At 34.6% G+C, this 25,600-nt stretch overlaps 1 protein-coding gene and 1 long non-coding RNA gene across 5 annotated transcripts in view; one reads left to right on the top strand and one right to left on the bottom strand.

Annotated features, from left to right (window-relative positions):
• The window catches only part of LOC132139520 (uncharacterized), a 74,102-nt gene extending 49,947 nt beyond the window's left edge, over positions 1 to 24,155 (top strand). The window contains exons 1-5 of one of the 4 annotated variants that reach the window (XM_059547925.1): positions 18,908 to 19,000; positions 22,120 to 22,290; positions 22,409 to 22,617; positions 23,671 to 23,698; positions 23,862 to 24,155. In XM_059547925.1, the coding sequence (XP_059403908.1) occupies positions 22,128 to 22,290; positions 22,409 to 22,617; positions 23,671 to 23,698; positions 23,862 to 24,025 (564 nt within the window). In that variant the 5' untranslated portion in view covers positions 18,908 to 19,000; positions 22,120 to 22,127 and the 3' untranslated portion in view covers positions 24,026 to 24,155. Of the gene's footprint in view, positions 1 to 18,907; positions 19,001 to 21,595; positions 21,793 to 22,119; positions 22,291 to 22,408; positions 22,618 to 23,670; positions 23,699 to 23,861 lie in introns of those variants that run through there. The other 3 variants (XM_059547924.1, XM_059547927.1, XM_059547926.1) reach the window with 3 other exon arrangements.
• The window catches only part of LOC132139523 (uncharacterized), a 318,882-nt gene that overhangs the window by 41,894 nt on the left and 251,388 nt on the right, over positions 1 to 25,600 (bottom strand). The gene's annotated exons all lie outside the window — the stretch shown is intronic.

Here is a 25,600-nt window from a genome sequence, read left to right as displayed (position 1 = left end):
TGAAAAGGCGTCATGCCTCAGACTAAAAGGCTTCAGTAATCGGACCAAACGGCATCTCGCCTCTGACTGAAAAGCTTCAGGTCTCAGGAAAAACGACGTCAGGTGTCAGGTCTCATACAATTAACGTTAGGTATATCAGACCAAACGGACTCAGACAAAAAGTCATCAGATGAAACGGACTCAGGCAAAAAGTCATCAGACAAAACGGGCTCGGACAAAAAGTCATCAGACGAAACGGGCTCGGACAAAAAGTCATCAGACGAAACGGACTCAGACAAAAAGTCATCAGACTAAATGGACTCAGGTGGAATATAGCGTTGCCCCGCCCCATGTGACGTCACACGCACGCCGTTCACAGGAAGTGGTATATCATGGTTGATTGATGGCAAAAGGAGGTAAGCAGCGTCGACATGACCTACCAACGGCAGCTTGAGTAGCCTACATAAGTGGAGGGCGGGCCAAGATGGCGTAGTGATAAGGCGTTTTCTTGAGTGGAGGTACGGCAACGTGTTTTCTTGCAAAAATTTGTATGTAGTGCATACCCCCCCCCCCCCCATTTCTAAACTGAATAATTTATGGATTCGTTACAAGAACCGAGAAAGACGATTTGAACATACAAAACAGAACTTTATCGCTGTCGTCGAAAAATTCTGAAAAGTTAGCTTGCAAAAGGTCTGCTAGCAAAATGTCGATCAAAAAGCAGATGTCTGCGCTGGAAGGGATGGAAGTGGACCACGCTAAAGAAAAGCGAAAAATTGAGGAAACTCATTCATACGCCTGTAAAGTTGGAGGAAGATGTGAATCTTCTCCTAGTACACCAAGTAAGACCCCTGCACCGAAAAAAACAAAGAATGTTGACCAAGCCGCGGCTTCAGAGCCAAGCTAAATGGAAGTCCAGAACAACATTATACAGATTCTTTCAGAAAAAATCAATAACCGAGCAGACCACCTGGAAATAATGATAAAGAACAACTCCAAAGAAATTGAGAGCATCTGCGAAAGTTTAAACTCCATTCATTCTGATGTTATGGGTCTGAAAAAAGAAAATGAAAGTCTGAAAATAGAAAATATGGAAATGAAGAAAAAAGCTGCAGAACTGGAACAGCGGATGAACGACCAGGAACGATACAGTCGTAGGTGGTGCCTGCGACTTCATGGGGTGGCTGAAACCTCCTCGGAAAAGGTGAAAGAGAGAGTGAAGGAGATCTGCAGAGCCGTGGTCCCAGCAAGTAGGGCTCGCTGCAGCCTGCGGTGGACATCCAACCCCGCCCACATCCAAGCGTGACGTCAGATACCCCGCCCACATCCAAAGACGTCACATATCCAACCCTGCCCACCCGGATGTGCCATCATAAACCGCGCCTATATCCGTCTACGTCACGTTCTCATTAAATTTCAAACAGGAAGAAGCGTCGAGAAGACTGAACTGAAGAAGTTTGTGATGTTTTTAATCGGTAAAAGAAGGAAATATTGTTTTGCGATCGCCAGAAAGAAGAAGAAGTTGTTGTTATCTGTATTTGCCAGTTGCCCAGAAGAGGAAGAAGTTATCTGCCATGGCTGTAAGTAATGAAAAATTCGGTTTTTAGCCCAAAAGTGTTTGTCACACTCACTGTATGTCTCTGCTTAACGTTAATAGTTAAAATGGTAAAATGTACACATTAAATTATCAATGAATATTTTGTTAGACATGAAGTGAAACGATAGCACACAGGCACGTTATAAGGCTACCAACACTGCTGTGTTTACTTTCATAATGTCTATAATGCTCCTAACTGTATCCTGATAAAATGTATGTGCATTGATTCATCCTTCATGTTTTTTTTTTTATATCCCTGACACATAATACTGATCTCTCTCACACAGACACACACACTCACACTTCACCTCTCTCACATACATGTACTCCCCTGGCCCCATGCAAAACACATGGAATATATTTAATGATATACACTGACAACTCTTGCACAATAACTTGTTTGAGCAACCACACAATTCACTATGTCTTACTATGTCTCTGTTCGTGGCAAATCTTTGTATCCTTCTATATACACATAATATTTATCATGTTTTACAGGATCCTACACCTCTGCAGTCCAAACCTGATCCAGAACAGTTCTGCCGTGATGGGGGGGTTTGAATGTCCCTGCTGCAGTTTCACCACTGAAGAGAAGTTATCTTTTACACTTCACCTTCTAGAGAACCACATAAGTCATGCAGTGGACCATGGAGGTATGGTGAGAGCATGTCTTTAGATAATGATTGGTTTTTGTGTTTTTAAATCATATATGCATGTATATGTATGTTGTATAATCTAAATATGTATGTGAATCTCAAAGAACAACAAGATGAACTGTAGTTTCTTGGGAACCACTAAAGTGATGAGAATATTGTTGTTATTTATCTATGTGTGTTTTGTAACTTGCTGTGTACACTCTACACTTTTGTTAATTTTTTTTTCTACAGGTTACTTCATCTTAAAATGAATGGCCCGTGGAAGATCATTATAACCAAGGTACGAGAATGCAATCATCAGTTTTTTTTTTCAGTCCTTGTTCTGTAGTTTTATGTATAAAAAAAAAAAATAATTATACATTTAAATATTTGATAGAATATTCCAACCCAGAGAGAGGGACTGGATTGTGGTCTGTTCATGCTGATGGTAAGCAGTGAATTACAGATTCTGAGCAGTTATGGGGATGGCAGAAGTTTAGTTTAGTTTACATGCAGTATTTAGATGAATACGGTCTAGTGTTATCTGTACGTTACAGTAAATTGGTGTCAGTTAATTTCAATATTTGAATTTTCTCAATGGTATTTGTTGTCTGTTTCAGTATGCACTCTATATGGCCCTGGACTGGACATTTGACTTTAGCCAGGTGATGACCTCAAATTTTCTTTTGGAAGGTTTTCCTTTTTTATTTATTTATTTTTTCCAGAAGTTTTTTCAAATGCATTCTCAGTTTTTTATTTTGGGTTTTATCTGTTAGGATGACATCCCTCAGCTCCGAAGGTGGTGGTGTAGTTTGCTCTTGCAAAACATGTCCCATCCAAGGTACACACAACTGGTTAATGAAATGAAATTGATTCTTCTGCATTCAAACTACCCAGACACACTAAATGTTTCCTCCTAGAATGTTAGGCACTGCAGTAGCAAAACTTTGGAGAGGCCACAATGTTGAATGTTTAGAAATGTGTTGAATGCTTTGAGTGGTTGGAAATACTAAAAAGATGCTCTACAAATGGTCCATTTACCTAACCTTTGAGTCTGTCTTTAGGTTGTCAGAGTCCACCATCACCAAACAGCCAGCTAGTACGGAAACTGTGATGGGTCAAGATGACAGTGATGAGGTAAAAACATTTTTTTTTTTTGTGAAAATAATTATAGTAATTTTAGATTTACCCCACAAACACAGTTTATTTTTTACTTTCAACAGAAGATCGAAGAGGAACTGAAGAGGAAGTTCATAAGGGACATTGGTGTAGCATGGTGCTGGGTTCAGAGCCACTGTGAGCTGTTCCATGGAGAGGTGACAGAGCCTGAATTTCTCCAGATGGACGAAGAAAAACAGTCTAATATAATCAAAGACTACCTGAAAAGAGAGACTGAGAAAGCAAGGGATGCCTGTGTGTTTGTCTTTGACAATCGCGAGGATATGGAAACGTTCTTATTAAAATGTGTTGATGAACAGGGGCTGAAAGTCAATAAAATGTTTCTGGGAGTTATTTAATTTATAATAATTTATTTACTCTACATTGTTGAATATTATTGTTTTGTGAAATAAATATAACAATACCCAAGGGATGTCTTTTTATTGATCTTTATGCATCCGTAGGACTTGGACACATTTTTATATATATTTGTGTTGATGGAAAAAGGCCCAAAAGTCAATGCCATGTTACTTACATAATCTATCAAAGCAACCAATGACTTAAGCCTATGTATGTGTAGCTTAGTCTATATAGAGAACCGTCAATCCTATCATGCAAATGTAGTTGCTCTTTTTTGCGAGGTGATACATTTTTTTTTTCCATGCTATAAAAAATATTAGTGTGTAGATCATAATTGTTCTTGTATATAATTAAAAGGAAAACAAAAATACTTAAAACCAAATGAAGTATATAAATTTGCCAATTTCAGCAACATTTTTTTTTTATTTAAAATGAAAGAAATTTGAAAAATAAACACATTTAAAAAAAAGCAAAGAGGGGAGGATTCCAGTTATTGCATAACACCCATATTTATCCTTAAAATAGTGATATGATCACTAACATTCCTACCTTATAAGTGAAACATATTTTTAGAGAATTAGATAAATAAAAATGCCTTAAACAAAATTGTCTACTTAACTTTCATATTGTCTAAGGTATGTTACAATCGATCATAAAATATGTGAATTTGTCATTTACATAATCGAACAGCGGAAGGTATAAATATTATATTAATTTACCTAAGTATAATCAACCAATGCAGGCGTTTTACCGGCTGTTTGGATGAATTTACTTCCATACATTAGAGATGTGGCCTAGGTTTAATTTGTACTATTTAAATTTATTTAATACAAGTTATTTAACCTGTATTAGTAAAACGAAAGATAACATTATTTAATTTGATCCCCGAAACAATATACTTCCGATAAAATTGATTCAATTTTGTTTACGTCTTAAAATTGTACTTTGACAAAATGTTAATAAAAAAAAAAAAAAAAAAAAAAAAAACATACTTCCGCCATTTTTGCACATGCGCACAACACATGAGTTGTCACCTGGCATCACCCGATGACGTATTTTTACGTATGGCATAGGCGTGGCGTCTGACGTCACACTTGGATGTGGGCGGGGTTGGATGTCCACCGCAAGCTGCAGCGAGACGCTCCTCGGTCCCAGAGGAGCAGAGGAATGAAGTGACGGCGGCGGTGGACATCGTACACCGACTTGGCCGACTCAGAGCCGCGGAGGATCAGCGGGGGAATCCACGGCCGATCATCATCAGATTTACTTCAAGAACGGCGAGGGATCTCATTTGGAAACACGCCAGGCAGAGTCCCTTTCTGCAAACTCGAGGCTTACACTTCAAGGAGGATCTCACAGCCGCAGACAAGGAAGCAAGGAGTCGATTGTGGCCCGCGGTGGACCAAGCTAGAAAAGAAGGCAAAGCCGCTTATTTCAGCGGGGCAAGAGCGTTCATCGATGGCAGAGAAATACGTCCGACTTAGATGTACTCTATAACAGGTAGTTCGTTTTGAAAATGTTTACATTTTGTTTGTAAAGTTTTTCAGCTTTATGTTTTATCGTGATAAAGAAAAGCTTTACAGGGACTTTAGAGTTTGACAAATAATTCCAAAGTGTAATATGTCTATTTAACCCAAATGTGAAAAGTGGATGGTTTATGTAAAAGTTTCAATCTAGTTATGCAAGAAACTTGTTGCCTATAGAAAACACTAAAGTTAAACTAGTACTTTTGTCTTTTTTCTTGATGTCTCTTTATGTTTGTTCTGTCAATGCCAGAGGTTTAAGAGATTTACTTAGAAGGAAAGCTTTTTTTTTGTACTGCAGAGCTAAAAATGCAGACTTTTATTTTACTCAAGAAACTCATGCATGTGCAGCAGATGAATCTTTTTGGAAGAACCAATGGGGGAGTGAAATATGGTTTTCGAATGGAGATAATCGATCAGCAGGCGTGGCTATTTTAAAAGGAAACTTTAAGGGGCAAATTCTACATAGTGAAAAAGACATTTCAGGAAGATTAATTATTTTAGTATGTGAATTGGAGCAGAAACAATTTATAATGGTTAATATTTATGCCACCAATGACAAAATTAGAAATCAGACTCTCTTTAAAAATGTGGAGGCAAGAATTTGTCAACTTAATTTAAAATTTTCAGAAGCTAAGGTTTTATGGGGAGGTGATTTTAATACAGTTTTTGATGATAACTTGGATAGATGGCCTCCAAAACCTGCAAACATAAATTGTGAACTTAGAAATACATGTTTGCATCTAGGACTTATGGATATTTGGCGTGAAAGGAACAAATCACAGAGAATGTATACGTGGAGCAATAGAAGTCTGTCTTTGCAGTCACGCATAGATTTTTGGCTCATCTCCAATGACCTTGAAGATAAGGTCAAAGATGTGATGATAGAACCAGCCATACTAACTGACCATAAACTTATACTTATTAAAATTTACTTGAACAATTGTTTTTCTCAGAATAATACTTCCAGTTACTGGAAACTTAACAATTCATTACTTAACAACTTAGATTTTAAACTAGAAATAAGTAGGATCATTGAAAAATTTTGGAAACAAGCCTGTAATTCCGGTAACTATGGACAAAATTGGGAACTAACAAAATTTGAAATTCGCAAGATGGCTATTAAAAAAGGGAAGTATTTAGCGAAGCACAAAAGAGAAAATGAATCACAAGTCATTAAAGCAATATTAAATTTACAAATAAAATCTAGCGGTAATCTTAATGAACATGAGAAAGAAAATTTGATTTTATTACAAAGTAAATTAGACGACATATACATAGAAAAAACTAAAGGTGCCTTTGTTAGATCCAGATGTAAATGGATTGAAAAAGGAGAGAAAAATACAGAGTACTTTTTTGGATTAGAAAGGAGAAATGCTGAATATAATACAATAAGTAATTTATCAGTCAATGGAAGTATTACCAATAATCATAAAGTAATCTCAAAACATGTTGCTAGCTTTTATAAGGATTTATACTCATCCGCTTCCACAGGTTCTGGCATAGATTCTTTTTTAAATAACATCTCCACAAATGCTAAGAAAATAAATGAAGAATTTAGAGATATTTGTGATGGAAGAATTTCCTTACCTGAACTGGTGGAATGTGTTAAACTTTTAAAAGACAATAAAACACCCGGGAATGATGGCTTAACGGGAGAATTTTATAAAGTATTTAATGATAAACTCTCTCCTTTCCTGCTGTCTGTGTTTGAAGAAGCCATTAAAAAAGGTGAACTTCCTCCGACTATGAAACAGGGCGTGATTACTTTAATTCCTAAACCAAATAAGAATAAATTACACATTGAAAACTGGAGACCCATTAGTTTACTTAACAATGATGCAAAGTTATTTGCTTTAATTTTTGCAAAAAGACTTAAACATAGCTTGAATCAAATTATAGATGAAGAACAATCTGGCTTTATGCCCAAAAGACACATAAGCAATAACATACGTTTAATTTTAGACATGATAGATTACAGTGACCTCCTTCCGAATGATAGCTTTATACTATTCATTGACTTTTATAAAGCTTTTGATACCATCGAGCATAACTTTATATTAAAATCTATTTCCTTTTTTGGTTTTGGTAACTATTTTCATAAGGCAATTCAAACCTTATATAATGGATGTTCTAGTTCTGTTAAACTGAAAATGGGAACATCAGAAAGATTTAGTATATCACGTGGTATTAGACAGGGCTGCCCGGTGTCTCCATTTTTATTTCTCTTAGTTGCTCAAACAATGGCTACACACATAAAAATGTCTCCCTTTTCAGGAATTAATGCTGTTGGTAAAAAGTTTAAAATATGCCAACTTGCAGATGACACAGCCATCTTTTAAAGTGACCGAAACCAAATTGGGACTGCAGTAAGTAGTATCAAAAAATTTAGTGATGTATCAGGGTTGGTAATGAACATTAATAAATCAGTTTTCTTCCCCCTGAAAAATTGCAATCTGGCCAGTTTTGATGGAATACCAATTAATGAAAAAGTGACTTATCTTGGAATTGTAATTTGTAAAAATAAAGAGGAACGTCATAAATTAAATTTTGATCCAATTGTTAAAAAAATACAATTTAAATTAAATTCATGGTTAATGAGAGATTTATCTCTATTTGGCAGGGTCTTAATATCAAAGGCAGAAGGTATATCACGCTCTGTATATGTTGCCTTATCACTGGATATCCCAAAAAATACAATTAAAGAATTGGATAAAATACTGTATGATTATATCTGGAGGAAAAAAACCCATTATCTAAAAAAAGATGTTATCACAGGATGTAGAGACGAAGGTGGTCTGGAAGTGCTGGATTTTCATACTATAAATAATACTTTTAAAATTAAATGGATTATAGAATTCTTGAAAAGCCCTGACAGCATCTGGAATGCTTTTCCATCATATCTGTTCAATACTCTTGGTGGCATACATTTTCTACTGAAATGTAATTTTTCTATTGATAAAATTCCCTTGAAATTAGCTGACTTCCACAAACAAGCCCTTCTATCTTGGATATTGATATATAAACACAACTTTAGTCCACATAGATACTTTATTTGGAATAATAAAGAAATTCTTTATAAAAAGAAGTCTCTGTTTTGTCAGCCATGGTTTGATAGAGGAATTCTGTTGGTAGGACAGTTATTGAACAAAGATGGTTTGCTCATGTCATATTCAGAATTTCTTCAGAACTTTAACTTCCCAGTGACACCAAAAGAATACGCAGTTGTATTTGATGCAATCCCTACAGGTTCACTTCAAATTCTAAAACACATATCATTTACAGATATTAGTGCTGAATTTAATAGAATTTTTATTGGAGATACAGACATTACAAAGAAAGAATACACCAATAAATATATTAGAAATCAAATTTCATGCTCTGTTCCACCTGCTGCAAAGTTTTTTTGGTATTCAACCATGGGTGATTTAAATTGGGAAAAGGCAAACACTACTATTTATAAATATTGTATTAATAATAAAATAAAAGAAGTTTCATTTAAAATTTTACATCAAATTTATCCTGTTAAAGATACGCTAAGAAGATTTAAAATAAACATAGAAGAGTATTGTGTCTTTTGCCAATCAAATAGGGAGACTATTTTTCATTTATTTTATCACTGTATGTACACAAAAAAATTTTGGTCTGATTTGGAAGAATTTATAATCACAAAATTGAATGTAAACGTCAGAATCAATATTTTTGATGTCATGTTATACTTTTATTTATGTGGTTTGTCCAAAAATTTAATTTTTGTTATTCAACTGTTTATTATCTTCGGAAAATACCATATTCACAAATGTAAATGGTCTAATTCACAACCTAGCTTTAATGTATTTCATCTGGACTTTAAAACATATTACAAAACAATAGAAAACATGCAAAATATGAAGGCTACAAGAACATTTCATCTCCTGAAGGAACTGAATATATTTTAATTTTCCCCTTCTATAAATTAATATGTTATTATCCTCTGGTCTGTACATTTCTTTTTTTTGTTGTGCAGGTTTCACAGTATTTGTAGTGTTCTCTGTACCTATTGTCCTGTGCATTGTTCATAATAAAGTTTGAAAAAAAAAAAAAAAAAAAAAAAAAAAAAAAAAAAAGAGGTAAGCAGCGTCTGATATTTTATATTTTAACAGTTTTATTCAAATGTTACACTAATTAAGTTATATAGGGAAGAGAACATGCTTTTCGAGAGTCTTGTGTGCACGTTTAGAAAGTTAGTTAGCCATATTGCAAATAGCGAGCTTTTATTTTGGACAAGTAGTAAAGTTACCCTTATGAAAAATAACCATGGTTTTACTATCAAAAAACAAAACAAAACAAAAAACAAATGGTCGATATAGTTAAATCATGATATCCACAGATTAACCATGGTTTTGCTACACTAACCATAGTTTAACCATGGTGTTTGTAGTAAAACTGTGGTTATACAAATGGTACGTTAATCATTACACTAAAAAAAACATGTTACTACACTTTACCCAGAGCCATATAGAGAAAGAGTTGCGACAACTCCATTGACTCCAATGGAACGCTTTTTTTACAGCAATGGCGGCTCGTGGAGCCTCTCAATAGTTCCCGGAAGTAGCAGCAAACCGATGCTGCGCCGTAGAGATGCAGCAGAACAAACAGTTTGCGACGCACTTTTAAAAGGTAAGACGTATAAATAATACGATTGTAAATTATTAGTACTTCTTAATAACAATGAACTGTAAGTTAAAACCTTCTAGTAGATTATAACTCATTAAATGAGTAGATTTAAGGGATGTTATCAGGTAACTAACAGATTAGGCAAGGATTGTAACGTTAGCTGAATAAAGTTAGTAACGAATACCCTATTAATTGTAAAATCTGTTCTCTTAATTCAGTTTCATCCATCGTGTTTGGAATTAGAGAAAAGGAGTCTAATTTTTTTTTTTTTTTTTTTGGCTGGGTGGGGAAAGTTAGCTAACGTTGCATAGCCTATTAGTTCAATATTAACGTTTGACCGCGTGTGACAACATAATGATAAAAATGACGTGTGATAAAATGAGGTTATAAAGTTTGTTCCTTATTACACGTATTAAATAATTAAGTTCCTTAATAATAAAATGCACCCTATTTATGTAAATTTAGAGTGAATTGAGTTTGCAAAAGCATGGGTGGAGTGTTTTTATTCATTGTGATTCAATGACTATTACCTGTCTATATTATATAACCTGTCTATATTATATAATACTACTGTATTATATACTTAAACTTGTTAGTGTATAAAAGTAACATGCTGTAACATTCTGTGGGTGCTGGTAGGTGGAGGATTAGTGGTGCCACTGGACTGTGATGGAGCATCAGTGAGGATGCAGGTCAGGAGTGCTGAGGGGACCTTTTTTTTCTTTTCTTTTTTTTAAAGCTGCATTTTCATTCTTTATTTTTCTTAGTGCTGCCTTTGCATTGTTTGATATTTTTTTTTCTTGTCTCTTAAATTTTTTTAATAGACCCAGGTAACTGGCTGATGGTTCATTGGAATGCTGACTTGCTGCTGGCTGACTGAGTAGTGTCAGCTGTCCCTGTCTCTCCTCTCTAGCCATGTCCTCTATTTCTTCACTGTCACTTTCCCTTCTCTAAGTGTCCTCATTCATTTTTTCCACAAACTTTGAAACTGATAGAGGCAGAATACATGGAATTACTCATTTTAAATATTGAAAATATCACATTACTTCAAAATTAGAAATATTACTTCAACTAGTACGAGTTTGTACTTACTATATATGTATCACCTGAAATAATATAGCTGTAATCAGCAGCGATTTGCTGTATGTTTACAGGTCTAGGGGTGCATCGTGGAGCAGCGGCACTCCTCTTTTTGACCAACAGGTTGTCGGAATAGCACCTGCTCTTTAATTTTTTGGTCATGACAAATTGGTTTTCCTCAAAATGTCCCTGCAGAGTGACTTGAGTTTAGTTTCCACACAAAACTTTTTTTTTTTTTTTTTTGTCTACCCACATATTAAATGCAGTTATAGGTAACACTGATGACTCCCTGCAATGTCTCAGCTCCCTGGGTTTAAATAAATTTAAGTATAATTACCTAAAAAAAAATTTGTTGTTGTAGTTTTTATTTATATTTAAATTGCTCCTGTTGACTTGAGCCAACCATTATTTTCTCCTCTCCATGTCAGCGGGGAAGCCATACATCTGCACACCTCTGATGAGTGGAGCATCCCCATGCAGCACAGCAAACCATGGTGGAGACTATGCAAGGACAACATGAAAGAAAGGACACATACAAAATGCTTGGAATGCTATTAAATTTATTAAAAATGTATTCATGAATTGCTGTAAATAGTTAATTGCATTTATTTCAATAAAAATACAAAGAAAAAGTCATCTCGTAATATATAATTACAATTTAAAATAACTGTTTTCTATTTTAAAATGTAATATACTCATGTGATGCCAAGCTGAATTTTCAGCATCATTACTTTTGAATGGCAGTGTACATGTTTGTATACGAGTATGCCTGAATATATTGTGTATATGAATAAGTACATAATTATATTAATATATATAATTGTAAGAATTGTAAACAATAAGCTTCATTTTACATTTACTTAAAATGCTTATTACTGCTGCTAACAGTATAGTGCAGTGCAAGCTGAAAATCAACTGTCACCAGCCTGTCTCTGTATTATCTGAAAGTCATCAATATGACATTAGTTAACATGAGATCAGTGAAAAAAAGAACAATATGAAACGTAAAAAGGCAACCGCAACCCGTGTTTATAACTTAACGTTAGCCTGAAATAAGTTTTTAAAATAACGGTAAGTTAATTGAACACTAATCCTCAAAAATTACCTGGTTTGATATTTTAAAAACAACATCGCTATAACTACACATTCATGCTACATACATATGTCGGTGTGTTGTATAAATATATAAAATAAATGCATTTATTGACTCCTTATTACCAGAAATCGCAGTTTTGTCACTCTACTCTTATCAGTTTGAATGGCCGCCAACGCACTTCTTGGAACTATCTGAAGTATACATGAATCACGTGACAACCAAACATTTCGAACTTCCGTTGTCGCAACTCTCTCTCTCTATGGCTCTGACTTTACCTATAATAAAACCATGGTCACTTTATGTCTGGGTAAAGCGAATTCTTTCAAGCTATTAGATTGAAATCTTGGTCTAATTATAACATACCTGTATGAGTCTAACACTAGTTGTTGAATTAATGATTTAGTAAAAACAATGGTTCTGTCTTATAATTAAATATATATTTGTTTCAGTCAATCAAGTTATCGCTGACATTTTCTGGGTAAGCGTGACCATGCTGAGCAGGACCATTACCTGGATCCAGTACCCAAGATGTCCAAGCAACAAATAAGCTCCTCCATGCCAGAGAATTATCGTTTGTTCAATCCAAACCTGCATGTCATCCTGGACTGTACAGAAATCTGCTGTGAAAGCCCTACATCACTGAAACTCCACTCTGAAGTTATAAGTGCACTACCACATTCAAAGGTCTGGTAGGTAGGCGTAGCTCTGTGTGGTGCAGTGGAGATGTGGTTATGGCTGACAAGGGGTTCACTATTGAAGATATGCTCTCCAGTGTTGGTGCTAGACAGATCATTCCATCTTTCAAATGTGCCAAGCAGTTCAGCAAACAGGACTGTGAAAAAACAGGCCACTGCACGCCTCAGACTTCTGGTGGAAAGGGTGATTAGAAGGGTCAAGGAAATACACATCTGGGATTCTGTTGTACCACTCACCTTGTCAGGAAGAATTAATCAGATCTGGCATAATTGCTGTTTTATGGTTTATTATCAGGGACCAATGTTTCTTGAGCAGTGAATGTATATTAGTATATTAGATTTTTAAGAATGACTGTGATTATTACAATAGTAGTGTTACAGTCAGTGTTTTTATTATTATTTTTTTTTTTACCTTCAGTTAGTTGCAGTGCATACCTTTAATACCTACCATCATTAAATGTGTTTTTACTTTTTTTTTTATTGTAATGTAAAATTTTATATTTTGTATAATTAAATTATTTAAATAAAATGTCCCTGAAAATAATTTGACAGACACAATGAAATAGGTGACAATGAAAAGTATTTTTATATTAACTCATGAAAAAATCTTATTTGTTATATCATACAATGTATCAAATGTAAATATACACAACTAGTAAAAGAATATTCATATCATATAGATTACAGAAGATTTAATACAAAACAAAGTATTCACCTCGGTATGTACATATTTCTAATTAATAGCAAGTACAATATATATTTATTGTTATAATTTGTGATGTATCTAATATGTTACAAAAGATCTACTACAAAATATGCTACATACTACTCAACTACATAAAGTATATATTTACCAGAGGTGGAAAGTAACGAATTACATTTACTCGCGTTACTGTAATTGAGTAGCTTTTTTGTGTACTAATACTTTTTAAAGTAATTTTTTAAATTTGTAATTTTACTTTTACTTAAGTATATTTTGATTGAAGTATTGTACTTCGCTACATTTTAAAACACATTAATTACTGAGTAATAAAAATTAAAAAAAATAAATCGCTCCCTGGAAACTACGGCAGTAAATAATGAGCAGGAGGGCAAACTGGCGCTAAAATCAAAAGAAAGATGCAGACGGACAAAACAGGCGTTAGTGGTGCAGACACCGCTGAAAACGAAACCCCGTCATATTCTGAAGTTGAACTCGAAGGAAATTGAACCCCTGGCCATATGTATGCTCTATTATGCAGTGTAAGATGTACTTGCCTAAAACCAAACTAGCAGCTTATAAAATCTCGACAAGACATCAACCCTTCGCAAGAATGTAGAGGTAAGCTAAATAATTGCATCGTTGCATTGGTGGTTAAAATGAAGCTTTGACATTTTAGCAAGAGGTTTTGCACAAATTAGCCAAAAAGACAGTGGTGAGGAGTGTGCTATTTTTGTTTTAATGATGTGCGCGCGCATTTATAGTGCGTTCTTTCACTGTGTGATTCAGTCTCCTAAAATGCATTTAGAATGATCACAAAATTGAAGATATAGGGGCAGAAAATTCACATATTTATATAATTTCATATATTAAATCAAAATCACACAAAGAATGCCATCTTTTCCATGAATATATACATACATATATATAACAGTTCAGCAGAGGTGGAAAGAGTACAAAAATATTCTACTCAAGTAAAAGTACCATTACATTAATGAAATTTTACTTAAGTACAAGTAAAAGTACCAGTCTAAAAATCTACTCAAGTAAAAGTAAAAAGTAGCTCATTTAAAATTTACTCAGAGTAAAAATTACTTAGTTACATTTTAACAGTGGGAGGGAGTCAAAAATGGGACAGGACAAGGTTGTCAAACTCAGTTCCTGGAGGGAACACACTGGATTAGGTGAACACACCTAATCCAGCTAATCTAATCATTTAGGTTTATTTGAAAACTACATGATATGTGTGCTGGAGCAGGGTTAGAACTAAACTCTGCAGGGCTACGGCCCTCCAGGAACTGAGTTTGACACCCCTGGGATAGGTCTATTAATCTCAAACTACAACCCGAATTCCGGAAAAGTTGGGACGTTTTTTAAATTTTAATAAAATGAAAACTAAAGGAATTTCAAATCACATGAGCCAATATTTTATTCACAATAGAACATAGATAACATAGCAAATGTTTAAACTGAGAAATTTTACACTTTTATCCACTTAATTAGCTCATTTAAAATTTAATGCCTGCTACAGGTCTCAAAAAAGTTGGCACGGGGGCAACAAATGGCTAAAAAAGCAAGCATTTTTGAAAAGATTCAGCTGGGAGAACATCTAGTGATTAATTAAGTTAATTGATATCAGGTCTGTAACATGATTAGCTATAAAAGCTTTGTCTTAGAGAAGCAGAGTCTCTCAGAAGTAAAGATGGGCAGAGGCTCTCCAATCTGTGAAAGACTACGTAAAAAAATTGTGGAAAACTTTAAAAACAATGTTCCTCAACGTCAAATTGCAAAGGCTTTTCAAATCTCATCATCTACAGTGCATAACATCATCAAAAGATTCAGAGAAACTGGAGAAATCTCTGTGTGTAAGGGACAAGGCCGGAGACCTTTATTGGATGCCCTTGGTCTTCGGGCTCTCAGACGACACTGCATCACTCATCGGCATGATTGTGTCAATGACATTACTAAATGGGCCCAGGAATACTTTCAGAAACCACTGTCGGTAAACTAGGGCTGGGCGATATATCGAATATTAGCGATACTATCGGAATAATTTTGACGACGATGTACAATTTGAATATATCGGGAATATCGAAAATTTCAAATTCAAGCATACTTTCCCAAAAGAATGCGCCGAATGTCCAAAAAAGGAACCTGTAACTGCTGACTGCTCTACGCCCCTCTACTACGAGAGCTGTAATGATAGCGGTTGCCAGATAACAAGAGTTTAAATCTCCCAATCAGAGCTCCACTGTTACAAGGATACATTTTCTGCCCGGTGTTTGCTTATTTTAAGCAATCTGGCAACCATGCGCACGTGCTCACTCCTCATTGCGGAAGAGCCGCCGACGATAATCTGAAAACACTAACAAGCTGGAATTGAGCAATCTAATGAAAGCGTCGTTCAGCCGGTCTGTGTTCTGTCGTGAGATCTCAACTGTATTGTTTGCATTTGTGATCGCAAAATAAATGCACTTAATCGACCGCTGATGTTTGAATAGAGAAACATAGGCTATGGCCATTTGGAATTACTATTGGGGAATTTCACTGATATGTTTACCAGTTTCCATAATATAGACAGAGAGAATGCAAAAGTCTTTGGTATTCATTGATATATATTTATATATAAGAAATAGCTATGTGCTTCAGCAACTAGCTCCCCATCTAAGAGGGTTTTTAGTGTCAGTAGGAACATAGTTTCATGCCACAGAGCTTCTCTTAAAACCACAGACAGTTGACAGACTTGTGTTCTTAGCTTAAAAACTTGTTAAAAAATTAAAATAAAATACTTATCCCAGTTGCATAGTTTAAATTGTGAATTGCATGCACTAAAAAGTTGACAGAATGCACTTTCTGTAACTGTTACTTAATTTGCACTGCTTCAGTTACATATAGGCCTACATGTATTCATTAATAAAAAGCAGTAAGTGATCTCTTGGTCTAGATTTTTTAACTGCTTAAATTAGCTGTTTAATCTAAATGTTTTTTGTTTTTTTTAATGGGCAAAAGAAAATCATGTTTTATTTTTTATTATTTAAATGCAAACATATCGAGATATATATCGAATATCGTAAAAAATTTGACCATATCGAGATATCATTTTTTTTTGTATATCGCCCAGCCCTACGGTAAACACAATCCGCCGTGCCATCAGCAGATGCCAACTAAAGCTCTATCATGCAAAAAGGAAGCCATATGTGAACATGGTCCAGAAGCGCCGTCGTGTCCTGTGGGCCAAGGCTCATTTAAAATGGACTATTTCAAAGTGGAATAGTGTTTTATGGTCAGACGAGTCCAAATTTGACATTCTTGTTGGAAATCACGGACGCCGTGTCCTCCGGGCTAAAGAGGAGGGAGACCTTCCAGCATGTTATCAGCGTTCAGTTCAAAAGCCAGCATCTCTGATGGTATGGGGGTGCATAAGTGCATACGGTATGGGCAGCTTGCATGTTTTGGAAGGCTCTGTGAATGCTGAAAGGTATATAAAGGTTTTAGAGCAACATATGCTTCCCTCCAAACAACGTCTATTTCAGGGAAGGCCTTGTTTATTTCAGCAGGACAATGCAAAACCACATACTGCAGCTATAACAACAGCATGGCTTCGTCGTAGAAGAGTCCGGGTGCTAACCTGGCCTGCCTGCAGTCCAGATCTTTCACCTATAGAGAACATTTGGCACATCATTAAACGAAAAATACGTCAAAGATGACCACGAACTCTTCAGCAGCTGGAAATCTATATAAGGCAAGAATGGGACCAAATTCCAACAGCAAAACTCCAGCAACTCATAGCCTCAATGCCCAGACGTCTTCAAACTGTTTTGAAAAGAAAAGGAGATGCTACACCATGGTAAACATGCCCCGTCCCAACTATTTTGAGACCTGTAGCAGAAATCAAAATTGAAATGAGCTCATTTTGTGCATAAAATTGTAAACTTTCTCAGTTTAAACATTTGCTATGTTATCTATGTTCTATTGTGAATAAAATATTGGCTCATGTGATTTGAAAGTCTTTTAGTTTTCATTTTATTAAAATTTAAAAAACGTCCCAACTTTTCCGGAATTCGGGTTGTAGTTGTTTTTAATTAAAGGAATCAGTTATTTAGAATAATAATACATTTGGGCTGTTGCCAAGGAAATCAGTATCAACAAACTCATCTTTTAATGCAGAGGAAATGCAGAATATTCATTGGAAGTGGCATTTAGATGTATCACACTGTGTAGTGCTGGACAAGAATGCATTTAACCTGCAGTTACAAATGCATGAATAATGTTTTGATATACAAGACATAAAATGTTGAATACTCATTTGAAATGATAAGAAATTAATTATTTAAAAAAATCAAAAGATAGCCTACTTTAAATGTGAAATTAAAATGGCCAGTATGTGTCAGCAAGTCACTGTTAATAAGTGAGTCATTGCGATTGAACCGAATCATTTAAACGTTTGATTCATTCAGAAACGAAACACTGTCACGTTGCTCAGAGACGCAAAACTGTGCTTTGGTGGCTGTGTTTGGAATTATTTTCTGTTGTAGAAATAGAGCTAAAAAAGGCAATATGGTGTCTAAAACGCAAGTCTCTTAATTAACTTGTTAACTTTAATTAATTTAATTAATTTAATTAATTTAATTAATTTAATTAACTTTAATTAATTTAATTAACTTGTTAACTTGTTAAAAGTTAATTAACTTAATTAACTTGTTGTTAACAATGTGCACATTGAATTTTGCTACATTCATTGCGGGACATTGAATGAAAATGCAATCGTAAGTGTCTTGACTGTGAGTGTAATGCATTTAAGAAAAATTGCATTTAAATGATAATTTTGCCACAGTTTTTGCTTGAACATGTTATACATATCTAATAATTTCTGTAATACATTTTCATTTTAATCTTGCAATTTAAAAAGCGTTAAATTAGTTTTCATTTTACATCAGAGAGCTGCACGGGTCCGATTTTATAAATCCGCAAATACAATTTGTAATTCCTTTTTAATAAAGTCCGGAATATCATGAAGGCCCACTAGGGGGCCTCCAATACAACAATCTCAGCCTTTTGAAGTTAAACTCAGCAAGAAACATATTTATGCCCTTCGTGTATTTTGATGCTTTTCAAATATCCCTCCCTCTGGAAGATTCGTATATCCAGCTAAAACCACTTCTCGCTTAAACAGCTAACATATCAATCATGGTTGTTTTCTATAATTCATTTCCGTAAATCACTCTGCATCTTGAATTATTGCCTTCTCAAGTATGTAAATAGATATGAATGTCTCTATTGAGTAAAAATTCACAACCTGTTAATAAATCAATATACTGTTCCAGATTATTTCACATTATTTATTGCTATCACGTACCCATACCTGATGTGTTGTCATAGTTTTAGAGGTTTGCGCATATAGCGTTAAATGAAAGTGAAAGAAGGTTGAGCTTTTATTAGATGAAAGGGAAAGTGTTTCACAGTGACTCTTGATTTGAACGACCAAACCGCAGCACTTAAAGCCTCTGAAGAAAAACTTACGGTGAGTAGCCTATGCGTGTTACGTGTGTCCAGACTCCATTCATTTCCATTATTTACTGAAAAAATGTCTGTTAACGTTACCCTGTAATTTCTGCATGTGTTTATTAGTTTTTAAGTGCATTATCACAGAGCGTAGAGTGAAATAGCAAATTAGGGGTGTTTGTTACCTACGTTGAATCTGTAAAATAGGTTAGGCTAAAAATGTGCGGAAATAGTTTATCGACAGTGTTTTAGAGTTGGCTAAATGAAATATATTTCAGATACTAAAAATATTTTTTTTTTTTTCGTATTTTTATGGGATTGTTAGTGCATTATCCCAGAGCCTAGAATAAGGCTAAAACCGGTGTGATCACACATCAGTACTTCACTTACATCAGAAAATCTAAATATTAGGACAAGATGAAGTGAAAGCACTACGCGGCGCTTAAGCAAGATGACAAAGCGAAGACATGTGTGCTCGCCTTGAAGCAGCGCGAGAGCGATTCTAAAGTACAAGGATCCTTTTGCGGTACTTTGATGTCATACAACGATCGGACCACCGCCGAGGAGGAGCCCCTCCCTTCCCCTCTCTCCCCTCCCTAATCAGAACGTGACGAATTTCAAAAGCAAAAGTGAAAGCGATTTAGGTGCCCTGGGCTCGACGCTGCAATCAGCTTTGAAAAAATGTTTTCGCTTTCGACTGCGTCTATCTAAAAGCCGAGGCAGCGTTTACAAAAGTGAAAGCGATTGGTGCCCTGGTCCCAGTGTTGGGAAGGTTACTTTGGAAATGTAATAGGTTACAGATTACAAGTTACCCTGTTTAAAATGTAATAGTAGTGTAACTTTTTCAATTACTTTATTAAAGTAATGTAACTAATTACTTTTGAGTACTTTTTGATTACTTTTCTAAATTTGTGAAAATTAAAGAATAATAAATAAAAGCATATACATCAACTTAAATACAGTTATCTAATAAGCATGTGACGTATTCTGTGTAATAAACTCCTGAAACATTGGTGTTTTTTTGAAACTGCTGTCTCTGTATATGATGATAGTTTTCTCAAAATAAGTAAAATGCACATGAAGTGACACAGAGCAGTTCTAGAAATTATGTTTATGTGCTCGTGTACTCCTATATTGAGGCAGCAGAGGTTGAAAACACTGCGAGCTTCAGTAGGCCTATGTGTAGTAAATGAAACCATGTCTTTGCCATTAATTTACAGGAGGGGCGGACTGGGAAAAAAATTCAGACTGGAAAATTCAAACTCATACAAACAAATTCATGGACAAAACTATTTTTTGTATGGACCTGACATAAAAAAGGTTTAAATCTTTAATTTGGGGACATGCACAATAATTAAAAGTTCTCTCCTGAACTGCACCTTCACTTCCATTTTTCTCTTCAGTCTCTTTATTTTGCCCTGTTATCCATCTCTCTCATGACTTTAATACTCAAGATTGAACAAAACTATACTTTACAATACAATACTCTACAATACTACAATATCTTTATAGAAAAATCCTAATACTGTACACGAGTCATGTTTTTCCCTTACAAAAAATTACCATGCTTTTATTAGCCTATATAAAAGTAAAATAACCTTGTTTTTTTTTTTTGCAAATGGATTTGTATTTATTATTTTTAAATAAATACATTTGTAAAATAATTTTAAATTTTTGGTTATCACAGTTAAACAATAGTTATATAATTTATAATTTATATAGTATTTTGAGTGATGACTGATGAGCAACGTGCTGCTGCTTGATTAAATAAATAAAAAAGCAAAGACAAAAAAGCATCTTTACAGATGAAACTGACCTGAAACCCTGAACAGGAGTTCTGCTTCTCTGCTCCAGCAGTCCACTCTATTCTCTCTCCCTCTCCCTCCTTCTCCCTCCCTCTCTCTCTCTCTCTCTCTCTCTCTCACATTGATTACTCTGAGTCTGATCCAAACCGTTTGGCGGAGGCGCGGAGAGCGCGCGAGTTACGACTAACAATTCATGACTTATTAGAGATTCAATTATCAAATGGCGGATTTGCAAATGATCGCTTTAGTACATTCGGCAGGCAATTATACAATAATGATATTAAATAGTGGGGCAAAATCGGCTGCCAGGCCACCGGGAATTGTCCCGGTTCTCCCGGTGTCCAGTCCGCGCCTGATTTCCACAGACACGCAGAATGTGCAAGTCATATATTGCATTTTTGGGGCTTAATATTGACAGACACTAGTCCATGTCATGTTTTGATTCAAGTGTACTGACCTACTTTTGATTTAGTCATCCAAAATGTGGCATATTCCGTCCGCGTTAGGCATTTCGTTTTTATGACTGGATTCTACGAACCAGACTGTATTTCCGCATCCCGGAAATTATTAGGGCGTATGTCTCAGAATAGTCAGTGCAATTTGGGAAAGAAATCAGTTAAATCTGTATGTGGATGTGTGTAAATATTCAAATGTAATCCCCTTTGTAATCGTAAAAAATTTCATAAGTAACTGTAATTTAATTACTCATTTTTTCTTAGTAACTGTAACTAATTACAGTTACAATAATTTTGTAATTAAATTATGTAACGCCGTTACATGTAACTAGTTACTCCCCAACACTGCCTGGTCCCGACTCTGGGCGTCATGGTTTTTTGCAATTAAAGCCTACGCTGCAACAATCTTTCGACTGCGTCTATCTAAAAGCCGAGCCAGCATTTACAATAAGGAGGCCTGTTTCAAAGAAACAGCTGAGGGATCTTTTTCGAGCGAAAGCGGAGTCTTCTTGCGATGTCTTTTCAGTTGAAATGGGTGAAACATAACAAAGGTAGATAACTGATTCAAAACTTCAGAACTGGATCCGATAAAGGCAAGAAAAATATGAATAGGCATGATGTGACAAACTTGAAGGGACTTGTAGGATTTGAAGATTTTCTGCCTTTTTAGATACAGCCCTTTACAGTATTTTGCAGTTTAAACAGATGTTTTTTATTTATTTTTTATTAAACATATAGTTTGTTTTGTAAGGCACTATTTGAAGAATGTGTCTAATAAAACAATGTTTTAAGTTTGTATTCTTAATGCAATATGTAGTATCCATTTTAACCATTCTTCAACCATTTTATGTTTTTTTTCCCCCTAATTTTGGATTCAGGACAGACAATGGATCGTGCTGCATATGACTTCAAGAAATCTCTTAACAGGAAAGGCTTTAAGGAGGTCTCTTCCCTTCAGCAATGTCATTTCTTACTGTTTTTCTGCCCCATTATTTCTCGTGCTGGAACTGACATCGACGCTGCAGTGAAGCACATCAATCAACTAAAAGGTCACTTACAATTGTGGAAAGCTAGATTAGGCTAATGATAAAACATATGTAATTAAACTTTGTAACCAAATTAGTTTTTTATGATCCAGTTAACAATCCACTTATAATTGCCTTACAGCTTCCAGTTTTCACATATCAGTGCCAGTCATCATGGTGGTGCTCCATCACACTTTTGACCCAGAGAAACTTATACTAGACAGCAACAATGTTATAGCGAGCGAGTACATATCTGCAGTGGACTGTCTGTTCGATGACAATGGATTACTGGCTGGATGTCAGAAGAATACGAATGCAATCAATACAATTGCAAGGGACTCAGAATTAAAGGTAGGTTGATCACAATGCCCTTTACATAAACTGATGTGTTTCCACAGTTATTAACAAAAAGAAAAGTAAAAAAAAATTAAATGTGCACTGTAAAAAATGACTGTGATTTTAACGGTAAAAAACTGTGAAAATGCTAAAGTACAAACCTGTTTACTGGTTAACGGTAATTTCCTGTAAACTTTCCAGGGAAAAACCCTAAACTTACGTTCCCAGAATTCTCTGCGTTGCATTTCAAATTTTGTTTGAATTTGATGTTTTTTCTTTGAAATAACTATGTTTCTTAATTTTTTCTCATCTGTTATGTTTATTAGGTTTGTATGTTACATAAAATGTTGTTAAATTAATGTTTATTGCATATTTCAGTTTAATGAGTCTCACCATGATGGTGTTTAGTGCTTGTGTGAATGACACCGTGCACCTTCTATGTATCTTATTATTTAAAAGCTGCTTGTGATGGGCTTTGTTTAACCACGTGACTCTATCATCACCACCTGCTTTTGGTGGTTACCAGTGTAATACAAAGGTACAAAACAGATTTCAGTGCTTCAATAAGTTCGTATATTAATATTATATCAGTCAAATTATGGTATTAAACTGTAAATATAAAGTAAAACCGTTAAACCTACAACAGTGTAACTGTATTTTTTACGGTATAATTCTGGCAACCACAGCTGCCGTTTTTTTGCCGTATATTTTAGGGAATATTTTTAACAGTGTGGGTTTTTCTAATACAGTGGCTGAGGAAGTTAATGTGAATTTGTCACCTTTTTTCTCTTCTGTCTGCTGTAATATATATATATATATATTATTATTATTATTATTAATATTATTATTTTTATTTTTTATTTTTTTGGAAAGTCATGAAGGAAATGCTATTGCAGCAATCATGAATGCAAAAATAATATTTCCTGTAGTCTCAGTAGACGTTTACTCATCCATCCAACTTCCGCTTCAGAGAAACCTGGAATCATGAAAAGGGTCCAAAGTGAAATGTTAAATGTGTGTTTTATTGCTGTAAATACAGATATATTGATGTATTAATTTCCCTTTCAGAACTGGACTTTATATCATTGCCTGAGAGGTAAGTATTCCAAGCCTTACATTCTTCATTATTCAGTGAAATTTTCACTTTTACAATCTGACACTGTTATTAATAGTTACAATTATAAAATAAATGTAGGCATATGATATCACATTCTTTTGCATTTTTGCATTAGATAATGTAAATCTACGTCTATCTACAGACCAGTATGGAGAAAACGAGCACTTAATCCATGAGAGACCAGTGCTGGTTCTGAGGAGAACCATTCATGTCTTCGGGCACGATGTACCCATAATAACTTTTTTTGCTATTGTTGTTGTTTTGGTTCTGATTGTTCTGATTATTCTGCTACTAAGTTTTCTTTAGATTTAAAACAAAGAATGAAATGAAAAATTTTGTGATTTTCAGAAGTAATTGTTCAGTGGTAATTGTAGTAATAATGCACTGCATGAAGATAATTAAACGCTGAATATAAATAATTAACAAGTTACGTGATAGTATGTGTACCGTATTTTCCGCACTATAAGGTGCAGTTAAAAGCCTTTAATTTTCTCAAAAAACGCTTTATAATCCGGAGTGCTTTATATATGGATCAAGGCACTCTGTCAAAATGTTGACATTCCCTTTAGCACAGCTCCATCTAGTGGATGCATAACGCAAACCCAGTCAAACGTTTGACTGCAGTATCTTTCATTCTATTAACTTTATCATCCGGTGAAAACAGTTCTAAAATAGGCCATTCAATGAAGGTGCGCCTTATAATCCGGTGCACCTTATAGTGTGGAAAATACGGTAAGTAAAACATAATTATATAGGGGAAATAGCCTATACATTAAATTTACTTTAAGTGTTTTGTGATTAAAAAGTGTATTGTGATTAAATAGTGTATTGTGATTAAATAGTGTATCACACACACTCAAATATTTGCATGTCAGTCTAAAAAAATGTTGTTGTTCGCAAAACATAAATAAACAGTTGTTTGACACACTTCTGACAATTTTTTGAGTTTGTCTACCACCCCAACTTCTCATCTTTTTATTTAAATTCATGATTCTTTCCACACCAAAAAAAAAAAAAAAAAAAAAAATAGACCAACCCTAGTTTTAGTACTCACATTATTTTAATATATACAAATAAAGTTTATGTGACACTGAAGACTGTATGGCTGATGAAAATTTAGCTTGCCACCACAGGAATAAATTATATTTGGAATTATACAGATAAACATTATTTTAAATTGTAATAATAAAATAATTCAGAGATATACATGCATATAAATGTGTGTGTGTGTGTGTGTGTGTACTGTATATACTAACATTCAAACGTTTGGGATCAATAAGGTTTTTAAAGTCCAAAGATGCATGTACATGAAGATATATAACTCTTGTTTAATACTTCATATTTCTTACTTTTCATATTTCATATCTGACCATAACAAACGCAGATAAAAACTTTTACATACAAAAAACAAAGATAATAAACGCACAATTATGAAAGGATATGGTTTGTATGTGTTTTGCTTGAGATTTGAGGGATTTTTTAAAACCATAAAGAATATTTACATATAAAATGCTAATTTGTGCAGCGATATAAAAGGCTATAAATAGCATATTTTAACATGTGATCGCAAAAGGAAGTTATTACAAACTCTCGTTGGTTGTTCAAAGTGAATTTTGAGTAAAAGTGTAGGCTACTAATAATTTTGTATATTGTAGTATGTACCTTGATGCTAACGTTAGTAGCAGGTGTGGTTCTTCTTCCTAATGCATTTTGTCATAATAATTCACGTGAGGTCGTAAGAAAATGTTTTGTTGTATTTTTATAGTCAGGCTTTTGATAATAGTGGGGTAAATGTGTAGGCTACTGGGATAGAAACGATGTGGCTTGGTAAACCTTGAAATAACGGAACAAAGTCTAATAATGGCGGAATAAAAACAAAAG

Source organism: Carassius carassius, chromosome 4 (genome assembly GCF_963082965.1).
Source record: "Carassius carassius chromosome 4, fCarCar2.1, whole genome shotgun sequence".
Classification (NCBI taxonomy): Eukaryota; Metazoa; Chordata; class Actinopteri; order Cypriniformes; family Cyprinidae; genus Carassius; species Carassius carassius.
Note: the sequence above shows the minus strand (reverse complement) of the source record. Positions and strands in the feature narration are given on the sequence as shown.